Source organism: Anthonomus grandis, chromosome 18 (genome assembly GCF_022605725.1).
Source record: "Anthonomus grandis grandis chromosome 18, icAntGran1.3, whole genome shotgun sequence".
Classification (NCBI taxonomy): Eukaryota; Metazoa; Arthropoda; class Insecta; order Coleoptera; family Curculionidae; genus Anthonomus; species Anthonomus grandis.
The window spans coordinates 10,886,546-10,903,230 of record NC_065563.1 but is presented as its reverse complement, the minus strand read 5'-3'; the positions used below and the strand labels follow the sequence as shown (position 1 = coordinate 10,903,230).

The following is a 16,685-nucleotide window of genomic DNA, read 5'->3' as shown; positions in this document are numbered from 1 at the left end:
TAAAAATACAAAAGTATATAAAAATATTCAAAAAGTAAAGAAACAAATCTTCAATTAATAGATAGAAGCAGTAATGCGTATAGTAAGGATTTACATCTCCTTAATAACTACTGCTTTTTTGAATTGATAAATGATTTGACCTTTGACGCATTCAGCGGCAGGTTCTGGCAAAATAGCAATTATATCTGCCAATTCTATGGAAAACTCGTCGCCTTCTTGTGGCTTAAAAACAGGTTTTCTTCCATCGACAGATTTTAGTCCCAGAACTTCGAATTCGTTTTCATTGAAATTTTGAACTGTAGCTATGTAACGATAGCTAACACTTTTTCGCATGCCCCCCAACACTTTAACCAATAAAAATGTCCCAATTTTGATCTCACTTTGACTCACTTTCAAATATTCAATTTCTTCGTTTTCCTGCAACTGGATAAATAGATCGTCGGCGGTCATGTCATCGTCGGAATTATCATTTGGTATAGGCTCTTCAACGTCGCTGTCTGAACTGTTGGAATCATTTTGGGCTGTCACACTTTTCCCTGGCTGAACATCAAGTTTTGTTCTCTTCTTATTTCGTCTTGTTGGAGCATTTATATATTATACTTAAATCTTTTTATATTAGAACATATGTAAAATTTTACCTAAGTTGGAGTGTACTAGAATTAAGATTTTAGTGACTTTGTTTACTTCTATACTTTGAAGTATTTAGGTAAAATGTGAAATTAGTTGTTTAACCACAATTTATCCTGTTTTCGTTGTTTAGTTGACCATTTTGTTCATTGCTAATTAATAGTGTTCATGTATTTTTAAGTATGTCACTATTTAAGAATGTAATTATCTTTTAAGTTCTGTAGAAAGTACATGGTACTTCCAAGGGGACCGGTATGTCTGGTATAGATGTGACAACGCCGCGAAAATTTCATATAACTCTCTTCAATACGACATGGCGTGTTGAGTTGCCATCAGTCGGAGCAGCACTTAATTTATAATTTTATACAGTCCACAAGTCAAATTAATTAATAATAAAGCAGTGGAAGAGTGACAAAGTGACTATTCTTCACAACTTCCCCAACATTTTGGTGATTTATGATTTATACATAAATCTCTGTTGCTGTAAGTAATTTACCAACACGTTCTGCGCTTGGTCTTGATTAAAATCTTCTCTAGGCAGCTTGTCTAATACTCGGTTTGGATTTAAAGGGACTGCCAATCGCTTCAAAAGAAGAAATAAGATTTCGTTTAATCGCATGAGGTATTTTATCTTTGGATAATTTACTATCCATTGTCACCAAGGTTTTTTGCAACAAATTTAGGAAATCCTTTTTGTCAATTGATGAATGTGTCGGATACGTATTTTTCCATGCTAGCAAGACTTTTAGACTTCAAGACTAAATGGCCTGAAAAACCCTACGTCCAACGGCTGACATAAATGTGTCGCGTTCCTTGGCAGGCATACAAATCCAATGTTATGTTCTTCACACAGTCTAATAACTTCTTCTGTGAAATGTGAGGCAAGTTATCGCCTATTAGAATTTTTCGCTCTTGCTGTCTTTTGGCATGTGGAAGAAACGCAGACTTAAACCAGTCATTAAAAGTTTATTTTCACAACGTCCATTCACCCATGTGACGTTCGGTTGTATCGTGATCCAGTTGCACAGCATCTATCTATGCAACAGGTTTTAACTTTGGTCATTGTTCAGTCCACTGCGTCCACATTTTTTCTGCTCGATAAATTACATATGGTGGCAAAAGAACTGCTGCTGCAGAACCACACATCATCACTGAGGTTGCAGATTTAGTAAAATTGCACACTCGTTCAGGGTATTTTACTCCACAGGAATATATTAGTTTTTTGCGCCCAGGGTCGTCAAGCAAATTAGTTTCATCATAATTATATACGTTGCACGACGGAATACCATTTAAAGTTGTTTTAAGGTTTTCAAAATATTCAGTTAATGTTTGCCTGGAAACATCAGCACGAGCCCTTTTAATATTAGCTGCAAGCTTTTAAGTTATTACATTGTTATGTATTTTTAGCAGCGAAAATACCCAATCGGCACCGGGTAAATTGTCCTTAAATTTTGCCACTGAACGACCTTGGGTATCTAGCAGGTTTTTTGCCATATGCCTTAAATCTGTTAAATTAAGATGAAACCCCCATTCGCCACAAATAGCAACGCATTTAAGAATTGATTACTTGCTCTTCATTATTGGAGCTAAAAACAGGTTGCCCGCCGTTACTTTTAGCATGACGCCCATGGTATCTATTATTTAGGGTCCCGTAAGAAATCTTAAACCATTTTGCAGCTTTACGCTTCATTTATGACCTTTTCTAACGCTTTTTCTATGGACTCTTGACCGTAGTCTTTGTACCTTCGTGTCCCAACTTTTCTCTTATAAACTCTCGGCATTATGTCAATATTCTAAAACCAAAAATATTATTATTACTAGTAGTACTATACCCTTAAAATTATATAAGCTTTACAATCTGCTGATCAATTTCACCCCATTCAGTTGATCAATTTGACCCCATCCAATAAATCGTAAAATTTGACAAAATCCGGAAACGCCGCAAACTTCATTTTGAGGTTATAAAAATATAGATAGTTTTTATTCAAGATATTCAGGATACTAAATATATCACGCACATATCCACAATTTGCATGTATTTTTAAATAGCAGCCAAATTTTGGAAGGTTATATTTTTGTCTAAATATTACTTACATGTTTGAGTTTAACTGACAAAAAACATGCACATGGATCACTATTACTGAATACGATTTTTTACCGAACGGGAAAAATCGGCACTTAATATGCGCGGGAAATTTAAATTTTGATATGGTGATCAAAGTCGCTCCGCGAAATCAAATTCACCCCATTTCACGGTACTAATTTTACAATGAACAATCGATACCATCAAATCCTTTTGAATAATCGAGATTAATATTTTATTTATTAGTTGTTGGCAGGTTAAATGATTTCCTTACTTTGTGATTTTACTGTTACATTTTCTTAAATTTCAGGCAGTAGGGTGAAACCACAAATAAAATAGAAAATGTACGTTTTTATGTTATAATTGTTATTTGTTAGTCTAATTTCAATAACACAGCTTTAATAATTAAGACTTTTTGATATAATGAACTTTTGACCCTACATTTGCGATATAAACAATGAGAGTGAGAGTGATGACTCGAAATAAAAATAGCTATTTTTTAAATTTAAAAACCAAATACACTATGCCTATAATTTGGGCATTTTTTTTTTAATCTTAAAGCAATACATGGCAAAACTTATAAAGTAAATATAGTGAAGTAAATATATCTTTCATTATTTGTCAATTGTAAAATTTTGTTTATCAGTGTATAGTATTTCCATAATATTTTATTTTCAATAACAGGCGACTGGGTGGATTCCATACGCATGATTTGTCAATTTTGGGCAGTAAAATCATCATGGGTCTATTTTAAATTTAATGAATTAACATATTGTAGTATAAAAATTTGATTATTTTCTAAAAGTTTTTTTTGAACTCTATATTTTAGGCAATTTATATATTTATTTTTTATGAGAAAATCCAGCCTCGAATTAAATTTGAATTATTTCAAGGAAGTAAATTAATAATAAATATATAAATAAAAATAAATTGTAATATATTTCAAACAGATAGGACACCCAATTACACGAGATACAAAAAAAAATTTACAAATAGTTTAATGTCACAAATAAAAAAAACACACTCCCAACTATTAAAGGCGATAGACCCATCCTAAAAGATCTCTTTAAAAACACGTCGAAAGTAATACAAAAACAGCCCAAAAATTTATTTGGGTACGGCCCCGTAATTCTCAAAATCAGTGGGATAGAGAGTGATACACAATCACTTGCACAGCCTAAAGTAGACTGGCTAAAAAGCGTTGAGAAGTCTGTGAGTGCCGAGAGTGTTTAAAAGGTTTTGTAAGATGTTTGGATTTTAATCCGCGGTCAATTTTTTTATATTATTTTCTTTCTAAAAATTTACATTTTAGAATGAAAAATAAAAAATAATGTAAAACATGGGGTTTTACGTACATTTAAAATGATTTCATAGATAAATTATATAAAATTTTACTATTTAAACATGTATCAATAAATACGACATAGGCGCACGGACTATTCGGTGCGGCATCTGCGACACATCAAAGATTCTAATAGATCTCTGAGCCAAAGATTCTAATAGATCTCTGAGCTGGACTTTACCAGTCACACTTCAGCCTATACTTTTATAGTTTTATCTAATAGAAGAAATCCGAATATACAAATTTATTCTAATACAAACGTATTTAACCTAATAAAAAAAAACTCTAAGTGCGGGTATACACGATCCGGTTTCAACGCCCGCTGCGTTTCTACCGCATTGGTTCCGGTTGTAACGTGCGTTTTTAGTCATTTTCACCCTAAAACCTATAACTACTCGGAAAAATCCTTAAACTGACTGCACGACACTGGCCACCGGCTTATCATATTAATGAACCCTTAACTATTTTAAAATGCGCATAGAGTAACCTTTTGATCTGGGAACCATAATTTTCATCCTGATTCAACTAGTGATTTTGCTCCTATTTAAAAAAACCCCTTAACAGATAAAATTTATGTATCAAAATTCATCCCTTTTGTGACACATAATCAATATGAGGTTGCCACTTGAGATGTTGACAAACTATAATTTCCAAATACTTGGTATATGCTCCTTTTTAGCAGTGTTTAGAGAAAAGACTGTATTGTACAAGGTAAAACGATTGACGGTTTTTATTGCACAGGTCTCTGCTTAAGCTTAATAATTTTAATTTGATCACATAATAATTAAGAGACATTTTTTTTAAAATAGGAAGTCGAAGGGGACATGATATGCAGCACCAACCAGAGTCCCCAGCAAGTACTATACAACTTATACGACACCATAGCCCTTACGGAACTCAAGGGGTACACCATGGTGCAGTTTTCTTATATGTTGCTCCGGTTATATGGACATGGTATATGAATAAATTTTTAATGAGTTCAATGAGGCATTTTTTGATGTTTTAGGAAATTTCACCAAGGAGTCCCAACATAGCAGGGAGCGCTACCAGGAAAGAACCAACAACGCAGTCCAAAGCATCAAGAGCGCCATGCAAAACGTATCCAGAGACCTCTGGAAATGTGATCCAAAAAAACATGTTAAAGGTAACGCGAGTTTTATTGGTTAGTAAAGAAGGGTGTCGAAAATAAAATATCTTCAGGTGATACCTACGTGGAAATCACCAATTTGCTGCAGGGGTACGTGCAGAACGAGGTGGATCTCAATCCGGAGGGTACCTGCAGAGAGAACTGCGCCGAATACGTTTACACCAAATCCCACGGATGCTACGCGAACCAGTTTTGCAGGCAGCAGAGGAGCTGTAGCGGTAAAATTATCGATTGCAAGTTTTTCGATTCGGACATGTGGATTTGTAATGCTGTAAGTCAATAATTGTTAAACTGGGATGTTCCCTATAGGTTCTGCTAAAGAATCAAGTTAGATAGAGTATCAGGTTTTGAAGTATTGGGGTTTTTAGGTAGACCTTTCTAAGACAACAACCTTGAGGGTCATTGGTCACTTTAAAGTCGAATTTCTTGAGAACTTCTTGGACTATTATCATGAAACAAAAAGAAAAATATTCCTTACATATATTACTAAGGGTACTAGTTAGTCCAGGCAAAAATTCCACGGGAATGGCCTTTTTTGCAAGTGATCTTGAAAGGCACCACTCACCTTGAAGTCCAATATCTCAAAAACTCATTGAAGTATTTTCATGAAACAAATAGCAAAATAATGAGAAAAGTATTCTCAACAAATGTTCTCCGAGGTTCAAGCCTGCAAGGGCAAAAATTTCACGATTATTTTGTAAAGGAGAGTTCAAGGAAAATGACTTTGAGAATCACTACTCACTTTAAAGTCCATTATCTTGACAACTCATCCGAGAATTCTCACGAAACAGAAATTATAATATTCAGAAAAGTATTTCCTACAAACTTTCTTAAGGGTTCAGGCAGATCCGAGGAGTAATTCCAGAATTATTGCTCTTTTTGACTTTAAAAACCTTTACTCATTTTACAATCCAATATCTTCAATACTGCTTGGACTATTCTCATGAAACAACCAGCAAAACATTCGGAAAAGGATTCTCTATAAATGTTACTAAGGGTTCAAATCCCTCTAATAAAAAATTCCAGAACTATCGCACATTTTAACCTTAAGAGCCTTTACTCACTTTAATAATAATAATAATAATAACGTTTATTAATCCATAGGCTGTAACAAAAAATGACAGACAAAATGCGGATTAAAAGGCATAATTTCAGCTTCTCAACGCAGCTGAGGGCTGTTGTAGCCTATAAAGTAGAATAGTTTATTCAAAAAAAGTATCTAACAGTAAGTACCCAAAAATAAATAAATAGTGCACAAAAATCGAGGAAACACATTTAAAACATGTTTACATAAATAAAATGAAAAAGAGAATATACAAAAATAAAAACCTATAACAAATACATCGCTTTGTTTTTAAATAATATTCTGGAGCTTAGATTTCATGCATTTCCGTGAGCCGTTTGTCGTTAGCGAAAGATCAGTAATATATTTATTTACTACAGATGCAATATTTTAAGAAAATGGTCGTTTAAAAATTTCTTTTCGATGTCCTGGAATATCTAACATTAAACATTAGCCTGATGATGAATATCAGCTCTAAATACCACCCTATCCAAAAGATATTCCCTTTAAAGCCCAATATCTCAAAAATTAATGGAGCTACTACCATGAAACAAAAGGCCTATTATTCAGAACTGTATGTTCTTCCAGAATCCCCTCAGTGGCAGAAGGTACGAATATATCGAGTACGAAAACGGGCGAATATTGGGAAGAAAACAGGGCTGCGCCCGAGGCAGTACCAAAGTGGACAGCTGGTGGCGCTGGCTGTTCTGGCACTGCTCCTACTGCTTCTGCCTGTGCGACGAACAAGGCCCGATGTCCGACCGATACTTCAGCATGAGATCCGCCATTTCCGATTTGGAAAATAACAAGTGAGAATAATCAATCAATCACAACAACCTTTTTTCACCATTCTAAACCCTTCACTCGTTTTTTTCTCTCCAGAGTGGTAACGGGAATGCGTTTCGTCAAAAAGAACCGCATCATCCATCTACAGATTCAGGAGGCCGAACTATTACCCCGATTGACCATAAACGAGAGTACGGTAGCATGGAAACCGTTGGAAGAGTTCAAGATAACCGATAAGAAGATTTATAACGGACAGGACTACCATACGATGAGTTGGGAGAAAAGGGCTTTAGATCTGGACGATTTGGAGGCCGATGACGGTTATGTGCTCACCGGTAAACCCACGATCCATAAAACGACATAATTTAAATGACATGTTTGATTGTTTCAGGGGTGCGCTTCAAAGAAATCGGTTCCCATTTGAACTTCGAGATCTACACCACCAAGTTTGACTTTGACAGTGGTAAACTGAAGCCGCAGCACAGCAAATGGAAGGATAACCCCAATACCGAGGCGTCTCTCAATAAACCCAGGTAAACCGTGGTGTTTTTTAAATTTTGAAACAGGTTAAACTGACTTATAACGTCACTTTTAAGGACCAAAGTGAAGTTGACGCATCCGGATATCCCGACGAGGAGTACCGGGCCGTCGATACCGACGTCGCATTCCGATCAGTACATCGAGTTTACGCATTCCGATATCGATAGGGACGCCGCGCAGACCACGGTGCCATATTTGGACGCGCAAAAGGTTTTTTTTGGCTTTTACTTGTTTTCCCGCGAAAATTTTGAATAAATCGTTTTTTTTTTCCCAGGTGGAATCCTTAAAGGTGGTACCGCTCTCTGGTGCGGGGATTTACCACAAGGGACGTCAGTTTTTCGGCGGTTTTATCGCCCCCAAGATCATCACTTACGATTTTAGTAAGTTTTTGAAGCCCGTGTTTCCAGAGGAGGAAGTCAATTAGTAATAATTAATGTTTTTCTTTTTTAAATTAGATTAAGGTAGTAGTTAGTATCTAGTAGAGGGGGCTCTCATACATTTTTTTAGCACTTAAGCTTTGATTTTTAATTGTTTATATTATTTTATAAGAATGCCGAAAGGGGGAGTGAGACGAGGGATGTGGCTTAGTTGGAATTGTTCTTTGTACCATATTGTGTCAAATAAAGGGAATTTTCTAAAATATATGTTTTTTTGCAACTTCATCATTATTGTTAAAACCATTTATTTCGTATTTTTAAGTCTAATTTGAGGTCTCTTTAAGAGTATATCCCTGGAGCAGTCAACTGGACTAGGAGCCAAATATCTTGAAAACTACTGTCTTGACTGCTTTGTACCCTTAATAACATTTTTAGGTCATCTTTTTCTCAATCCAATGCAATTTATTTCATATTTTTATATTTAGTGGTTTTTGAGATATTTGAGTTTAAGTGGGAGTATGTCCCTGGGGCAGTCAGCCGGACTAAGAGTCAAATATCGTGCAATATTCAATAAATACATTTTTCTCTTCCCAAAATCATCAAAAACTCGTGAACATGGGTATAACATTACTGTTTTTACCTATTTTTTCCTAATAACTCCATTGGCAAAATCATATTTTGGGTACCACTGGTACTTTTTCCAGAATCCCTAATTTTTTTTTTAATACCCATCAACATGGTAGGTACTTATTGTTAGAAAATTAATTTTTAAGGGTTTATTGGAAAAATCAGATTTTTGGTACCACTGGTAAGTTTCCCAGAATGTAAACTTTTCTGTGCTAATTTTTAGCTAATTTTTCAACAAAATAGTCAAATTAGCAAATTTATTCTAAAAAGTTTAATGGCGAAATTAGATTTTTGGTACCACTGGTAGTTTTCCCAAAATCCCTAATTTTTGTAAAAAGTAATCAAAAACCCATCGACATTGTTGGCTAATTTTTTCTACAAGTTTAATGACAAAGTTAGATATTTGGTACCACTGGTATAATACAAAAATCTATTCACTTGGTACTTATTGTTAGCAAATTTTATTTTAAAGATTTAAAGGCAAAATCAGCTTTTCGTTCCACTTTTTCATATATTTGGTACTTTTTCCAGAATCCCTAATTTTTTTTTTTTAATACCCAAAAACCCATCAACATGGTACTTATTGTTACAAAATTAATTTTTAAAGGTTTACTGGAAAAATCAAATTTTTGGTACCGCTGGTACTTTTCTCAAAATCACTAATTTAATTAAAAAAAAAATATTTAAAAATGACGCGGTACTCATTTTTATCAAATTTTTTTCAAAGGTCTAATGCCAAAAACCCATTGAAATTGTACCCACTGTTAGCAAATTTTGTTTTTAAGGTTTAATAGCAAAATCGGATTTTTGGTACCACTGGTAAGTTTCCCAGAATGTAAACTTTTCTAAAAAATGACTCAAAAGTCATCGGCATGGTACTCACTATTAGCAATTTTTTTTAATAACAATTTTTTTTAAAGTTTTAATAACAGAATCGGACTTTTGGTACCACTGGTATTTTTCCTAAAATATTTAATTTATAAAAAACCCATCAACATAGTGCTCATTTTTAGCTAATTTTTCCTAAAAGGTTTAATATCAAAATCAGATTTTTGGTACTACTGGTACTTCTCCAAAAATCCCTATTATTTCTAAAAAATAACCAAAAACCGACATGGTATTCATTTTTAGCATTTTTTTCTAAAAAATTTAATGGAAAAATCACACGTGTGGTACTACTGGTACTTTTCCCAAAATCCCTAATTTTTATAAAAAAAATAACTAAAGACCTATCGACATGGTACTCATTGTCAAAGGTTTAGTGGCCAAATCAGATTTGTAGTACCACTGGTAATTTTTTCAAAATCCCTAATTTTTCTAAAAAATAATCAAAAATCCATTAACCTGGTTGCTCACTATTAGCAAATGTATTGTAAAAAGTTTAATATTAAAATAAGACCTTTGGTACCACTGGAACTTTTTCCAAGATCCCTAATTTTTCTACAAAATAGTTAAATAAGCACATTTATTCTAAAAAGTTTAATGGCGAAATCAGATTTTGGTACCATTGGTAGTTTTCCCAAAATCCCTAATTTCACTAGAAAATTATCGAAAATCTTTCAACATGATACTCATTTTTTGCTAATTTTTTCTAAATGATTTAATAGCAAATCATATTTTTGGTACCACTGGTACATTTTGAAAAGGTACTTTTTCCAAAATCACAAATTTTTCTAAAAAATAACCAAAAATCCATCGACATGGTACTAATTGTTAACAAATTTATTCTTAAAGGTTTAGTGGCAAAATCATCAGATTTTTGGTATCACTGGTAGTTTTCCCAAAATCCCTAATTTCACTAGAAAATTATCGAAAATCTTTCAACATGATACTCATTTTTTGCTAATTTTTTCTAAATGATTTAATAGCAAATCATATGTTTGGTACCACTGGTACTTTTTCCAAAATCCCAAACTTTGCTAAAAAAATAATGAGAGACCTATCATTTACTAATAGGTTTAATGGCAAAATCAAATTTCTGGTACCACTGGTAGGTTTCCCAAAATCCCTAATTTTTCTTAAAAATAGCCATAAACGCCTTGACATGCTTATGTTTAGGTAATTTTTTCTAAAAGGTTTAATGGCAAAATCATCAGATTTTTGGTACCACTGGTAGTTTTCCCAAAATTCCTAACTTTTCGTAAAAAGTAAGCAACATCGACATTGCTGACCCATTGACTTGGTACTTATTGTTAGCAAATTTTTTCTAAAAAGTTCACGCGCAAAATTCAGATTTTTAGTACCACTGTTAGGTTTCCTAAAGTCAGTAATTTTTCTAAAAAACCAATCGACGGTACTCATTGTTAGCTATTTTTTTTCCAAAAAGTTAAATGGGAAAACTAGATTTTTGGTACTACTGGTACTTTTCCCAAAAAAATATCAAAAACCCATCGACATCGTACTCACTGTTAGCAAATTTATTCTGAAACGTTGGCAAAATCAGATATCTGGTACAACTGGTACTTTTCCCAAATCCCAAAGTTTGCTAAAAAAATTATGAGAGACCTTTCTGATCTATTATTTACTAATAGGTTTAATGGCAAAATCAGATTTCTGGTACCACTGGTAGGTTTCCCAAAATCCCTAATTTTTCTTAAAAATAGCCGTAAACGCCTTGTCATGCTTACGTTTAGGTAACTTTTTCTAAAAGGTTTAATGGCAAAATCAGATCTTTGGTACCACTGATACCTTTTCCAAAATCCCTATTTTTTTTTTTAATAATGAAAAACCCATTACCATGGTATTCTTCAAGGTTCAATGGCAAAATCAGATCTTTGGTACTACTGGTACATTTGCTAAAATCCCAAATTTTTCTAAAAAACTATCGAAAATCCATCGACATACCATTTTTAGCAGTGTTTTTCTAAAAGTTCCAATAGCAAAATCACATTTTTAGTACCACTGGTACTTTTCCCAAAATTCCTAACTTTTTGTAAAAAGTAAGCAACATCGACATTGCTGACCCATTGACTTGGCACTTATTGTTAGCAAATTTTTCCTAAAAAGTTCACGCGCAAAATTCAGATTTTTAGTACCACTGGTAGGTTTCCTAAAGTCAGTAATTTTTCTAAAAAACCAATCGACGGTACTCATTGTTAGCTATTTTTTTTCTGAAAAGTTAAATGGCAAAACTAGATTTTTGGTACTACTGGTACTTTTCCCAAAAAAATATCAAAAACCCATCGACATCGTACTCACTGTTAGCAAATTTATTCTGAAATGTTTAATAGAAAAATCAGATATCTGGTACCACTGGTACTTTTCCCAAATCCCAAAGTTTGCTAAAAAAAATAATGAGAGACCTATCTGATCTATTATTTACTAATAGGTTTAATGGCAAAATCAGATTTCTGGTACCACTGGTAAGTTTCCCAAAATCCCTAATTTTTCTTAAAAATAGCCGTAAACGCCTTGACATGCATATGTTTAGGTAATTTTTTCTAAAAGGTTTAATGGCTTTGGTACCACTGATACTTTTTCCAAAATCCCTATTTTTTTTTTTAAATAATGAAAAACCCATTACCATGGTATTCTTAAGGGTTCAATGGCAAAATCAGATATTTGGTACTACTGGTACCTTAGCTAAAATCCTGAATTTTTCTAAAAAACTATCGAAAATCCATCGACATACCATTTTTAGCAGTGTTTTTCTAAAAGGTCCAATAGCAAAATCACATTTTTAGTACCACTGGTACTTTTCCCAAAATCCCTAATTTTACTAAAAAAATTAATCAAAATTATTTTTTTTTCTAAAAGGTTTAAAGGCTAAATCCAGATTTTTGGTACAATTAGTCCATTTTCGAAAATCCATTGACTTAATACTTATTGGTAGCAATTTTTACCTAAAAAGTTCACGCGCAAAATCAGATTTTTGGTACCACTGGTACTTTTCCCAAAATTCCTAACTTTTTGTAAAAAGTAAGCAACTTCGACATTGCTGACCCATTGACTTGGCACTTATTGTTAGCAAATTTTTCCTAAAAAGTTCACGCGCAAAATTCAGATTTTTAGTACCACTGGTAGGTTTCCTAAAATCCGTAATTTTTCTAAAAAAATTTAAAAAACTTATCGACGGTACTCATTTTTAGCTATTTGTTTTCCAAAAAGTTAAATGGGAAAACTAGATTTTTGGTACCACTGGTACTTTTTCAAAATTTCAAATTTTGCTAAAAAAAATAATGAGAGACCTTTCTGATCTATTATTTATTAATAGGTTTAATGGCAAAATCAGATTTCTAGTACCACTGGTAGGTTTCCCAAAATCCCTAATTTTTCTTAAAAATAGCCGTAAACGCCTTGACATGCATATGTTTAGGTAATTTTTTCTAAAAGGTTTAATGGCTTTGATACCACTGATACTTTTTCGAAAATCCCTATTTTTTTTTTAAATAATGAAAAACCCATTACCATGGTATTCTTAAGGGTTCAATGGCAAAATCAGATATTTGGTACTACTGGTACCTTAGCTAAAATCCCGAATTTTTCTAAAAAATTATCGAAAATCCATCGACATACCATTTTTAGCAGTGTTTTTCTAAAAGGTCCAATAGCAAAATCACATTTTTAGTACCACTGGTACTTTCCCCAAAATCCTTAATTTTACTAAAAAAAAATATTCAAAATTATTTTTTTTCTAAAAGGTTTAAAGGCAAAATCAGATTTTTGGTACTTTTTTGAAAATCCCTAATTTATCTAAGAAAAAATCAAAAATCCATCTACACGGTATTCGTTTTTAGTGATTTTTTTAAAAAGATTTAATGGAAGAACCATATTGTCGGTACCACTGGTAAGTTTCCCAAAATTCCCAATTTAAGTGCTTATTTTTAGCCAATTTTTCCTAAAAGATATAATGGCAAATTCAGGTTCTTAGTACTATTAGTACCTTTTCCAAAATCACTGATTTTTCTAAAAAATTATCAAAAACCCATTGACATGCTTATTTTCCGGTACTTTATCCTGATTAGTCCAATAACAAAATCACATTTTTAGTACAGCTGCCAAATCTTCCAAAAATCAATTCAAATCATGGACATTCTCAAATACAAACATTTCACTTAAAAATCATCGTAAACTCATAAACATGATACTCATTTTTAGCTACTTTTGCCTAATTAGTCCAATATCATAACTAAATCTTTAGTACCACTGGTGGCTTTTCCAAAATTAAACATTTCTCTTAAAAATCACCATAAACCCATTAACACGGTACTCGTTTTCAGCTGTCTTATCCTGGTTAGTCCAATAGCACATTCAAATATTTAGTACCACTGGAGATTTTTCCAATATCGAATATTTCTCTTTAAAATAATTGCAAATCCAGGGACGTGTTATACATTTTTAGCTACTTTTTCCTGATTAATTAATCTAAGAGCGTATTAAAATTTTTAATGCAATCCAAAATCAAACATAATAATTCTTAATCATGAAACTCATTTTCACTACTTTTTTCTGAGTAATCCAATGGCACAATCAAATTTTTAATACCACTGACAATTAAAACCATAACAGACCACTGCCCATTACCCTGTATTTATTTACGGAAACGTTTCGCCTAATCATCAGTTCTCTTCAATCTTTGTTCGCGGTAGCAATAATAATTAATCATCCATATAAATAAATCGAGAGTTTATCACTGTTGCCCCCATCATCGCTCGCTTATCGACCATATTAGAAGAAAGAACAACTTTATAGTGAATAAATAATTCAGTCAGTCGTTCTGTTACAAAATGACACCGATAACCGCCCTTGTGGCTATTTTCCTCATCGTAACGGTACGATCGGAGAACATCACCGAAAAACACCTGCTGGTGGACAAACTGCGAACGGACTTTATGACGATCGAGGAGCAACTGTGGAATTTCGTGTTAAATCAGTCGCCATTCATGTCAGAGACCTCGGCCGAAGATAAAGTGAGAGAGAAATTCTTGAAATTTAGTGAGGAGATAAAGCAAGTAAGTGCAACACCACCCCATGCTAAGTGTTTCGAGCAAAGTTCAAAAACTCAAACCCAAAATTTGAAAAGACATTGTATCATTTATTATAAAGTACTACACCCTGTACATAAATATGTTAATATTTTGTCTTTTTTTGCCTTTCGTTTATCAGTAATATTCTCGTAAAGTTGACCGACTAATTTTTTTCTTTTTTGTACCTGATGTTTGAGATCATACCGTTTGAAAAGTGTGCGGTATTTAATCGTGTTTAAAATTTTATATTATCTTTCAATCCTTATAGATAATTCCAAGCCAGGTATGTATAACTTTTAATATTTTTGAGCATACTGCAAATTTTTCTAATTTATCTCAAAACACCCCCTCCCCCTCCCCCCCAAACAAACACTTTATACACTCTTTTAAATGGCAAATACAGTTTTTGCGGTTTTTTTAGGACCATCAATTGATGAATATATCAACAAGTGACCAACAAAGTCAAAAAAAAAAAATTTGAAAGCTGTCGGAATTGGCAAAAAAGTTTTAGAGATAAAACTAACATCTAAAATGTGTTTTAATATTAATACTGGGATAATTAATGAGACCGGACCTTCCTCGAAAACTAAACGTGCAAAAGATTTTACGGACAGTAGCCAAAAAACGAAAAAAAAAAAAACGAATTGCCGATATGGTTTCCAATTATACATCGGTGGAACAAACTTTCGCCGCACAGAAGTCCGCTAAACAAAATACAAATATCGTTGCAGCAAAAAAAAGTCTTTTTTAGATTTGGATCTTTCTCAAAGAAAATACAATTTGCTGAGGTCAGTCATTAATAATTTATAATATGATGATTGTTTGCCATCTTTTTATAAAGTTTTGTGTTTTCGAAATCAGAACAAAGAGCAGAAATTAAATTACAACTTCTGTTGCAATATACCCCTAAGAGCATTTCAAAAATTTTAGAATTCTTGTTTGTAAGTATGGTTTTGATGGGAGTTCGGGGCATAGCATCTACAAACAAAAATTTAGTAGTTCTGATACTATGACTGACGCATATTTGTTTTTAGTTGCTATGTCACCTCTTAAACTGGTAAATGAAGAAGGCGATATTTTTCTGGGAAAACTCTCGAACTTCGTCTACGTTTTATTGCAAACCCGTAAAATTTTTATTTTCCAAAGAAAATTCCGATTTAGTCAAAAGCGAAAGGGCCAATCTTAAGACCCAAATTGACAATTTAGAAAGTTACCATATTATAGTTAATGGTGTGGATATGGAAGTGCAGTTTCAATTTTATTTTACCATGTTATAGATAGTAGCTGCATTAATACCCTATCTGAAATCAATTTAACTCAGAAATGTTTTATCTGTGGTGTATCTCCAAAAGAGATGAACACAGATAAAGTTTTCGAAAAAGTTATAAAAATTGAGAATCTTAACTTTGGGTTGTCATCCCTTCATTCATGAATTCGTAGTTTTGAGTGTTTGTTACATATCGCCTATAGGTTACCATTTAAATGTTGGCAAGTTAGGTCTCCTCGAAAATGGAAAACAAAATATCCAGAAAGAATTAAAACTCAAAATGGGCCTAATTGTAGACAAACCCAAACCAGGTTACAAATCCACCAATGACGGGAATACAGCTAGGCGATTTTTTCAAAATCCAGATTTAAGTTCTTCAATCACTGGAATTGATAAAACATTAATTTTTAAATTTTCACAAATTTTAAGAATTGTGTCCATAGAAGAAAAAATTAAAATAACGAAATTTGTACAGTTTTTGAAGGATACCAGGAAACTCTACATCGACCTATACCCTTGGTACTGCATGCCATGAAGTGTGCATAAGCCCTTAGTGCATGGAGGCGAAATTATTGAAAATTTGAAAGTTTTAAGGGATATTTTTAGCTGAGGATGCTCTTGAAGCACGGCACAAAGAGGTTAGAAATGCGCGTCTAAATCATTCAAGGGAAATCCTATCTTCCTTGAGAAAGGCTTCAACTTCCAATATAAATAATATTAAAGATTACCTGGAGGATGATACTTTTTCTTTGCAACGGTATTCTGATATGTTACCTCCAAATATTAATAAACTGAATTTAGACACGGATGATTCTGATCTATCGGAAAGTGATTGAATTTTAAAATGAGTTGTTTATTTT

The 16,685-nt window shown here is 33.0% G+C and overlaps 1 protein-coding gene across 1 annotated transcript in view; it reads left to right on the top strand.

Moving 5' to 3' along the window:
* The window catches only part of LOC126747077 (uncharacterized), a 57,195-nt gene that overhangs the window by 15,210 nt on the left and 25,300 nt on the right, over positions 1-16,685 (top strand). The window contains exons 3-11 of the mRNA XM_050455572.1: positions 4,862-5,006; positions 5,059-5,196; positions 5,253-5,470; positions 6,851-7,071; positions 7,145-7,383; positions 7,440-7,581; positions 7,645-7,798; positions 7,863-8,011; positions 14,300-14,543. Of these exons, the coding sequence (XP_050311529.1) occupies positions 4,862-5,006; positions 5,059-5,196; positions 5,253-5,470; positions 6,851-7,071; positions 7,145-7,383; positions 7,440-7,581; positions 7,645-7,798; positions 7,863-8,011; positions 14,300-14,543 (1,650 nt within the window). The remainder of the gene's footprint in view (positions 1-4,861; positions 5,007-5,058; positions 5,197-5,252; positions 5,471-6,850; positions 7,072-7,144; positions 7,384-7,439; positions 7,582-7,644; positions 7,799-7,862; positions 8,012-14,299; positions 14,544-16,685) is intronic.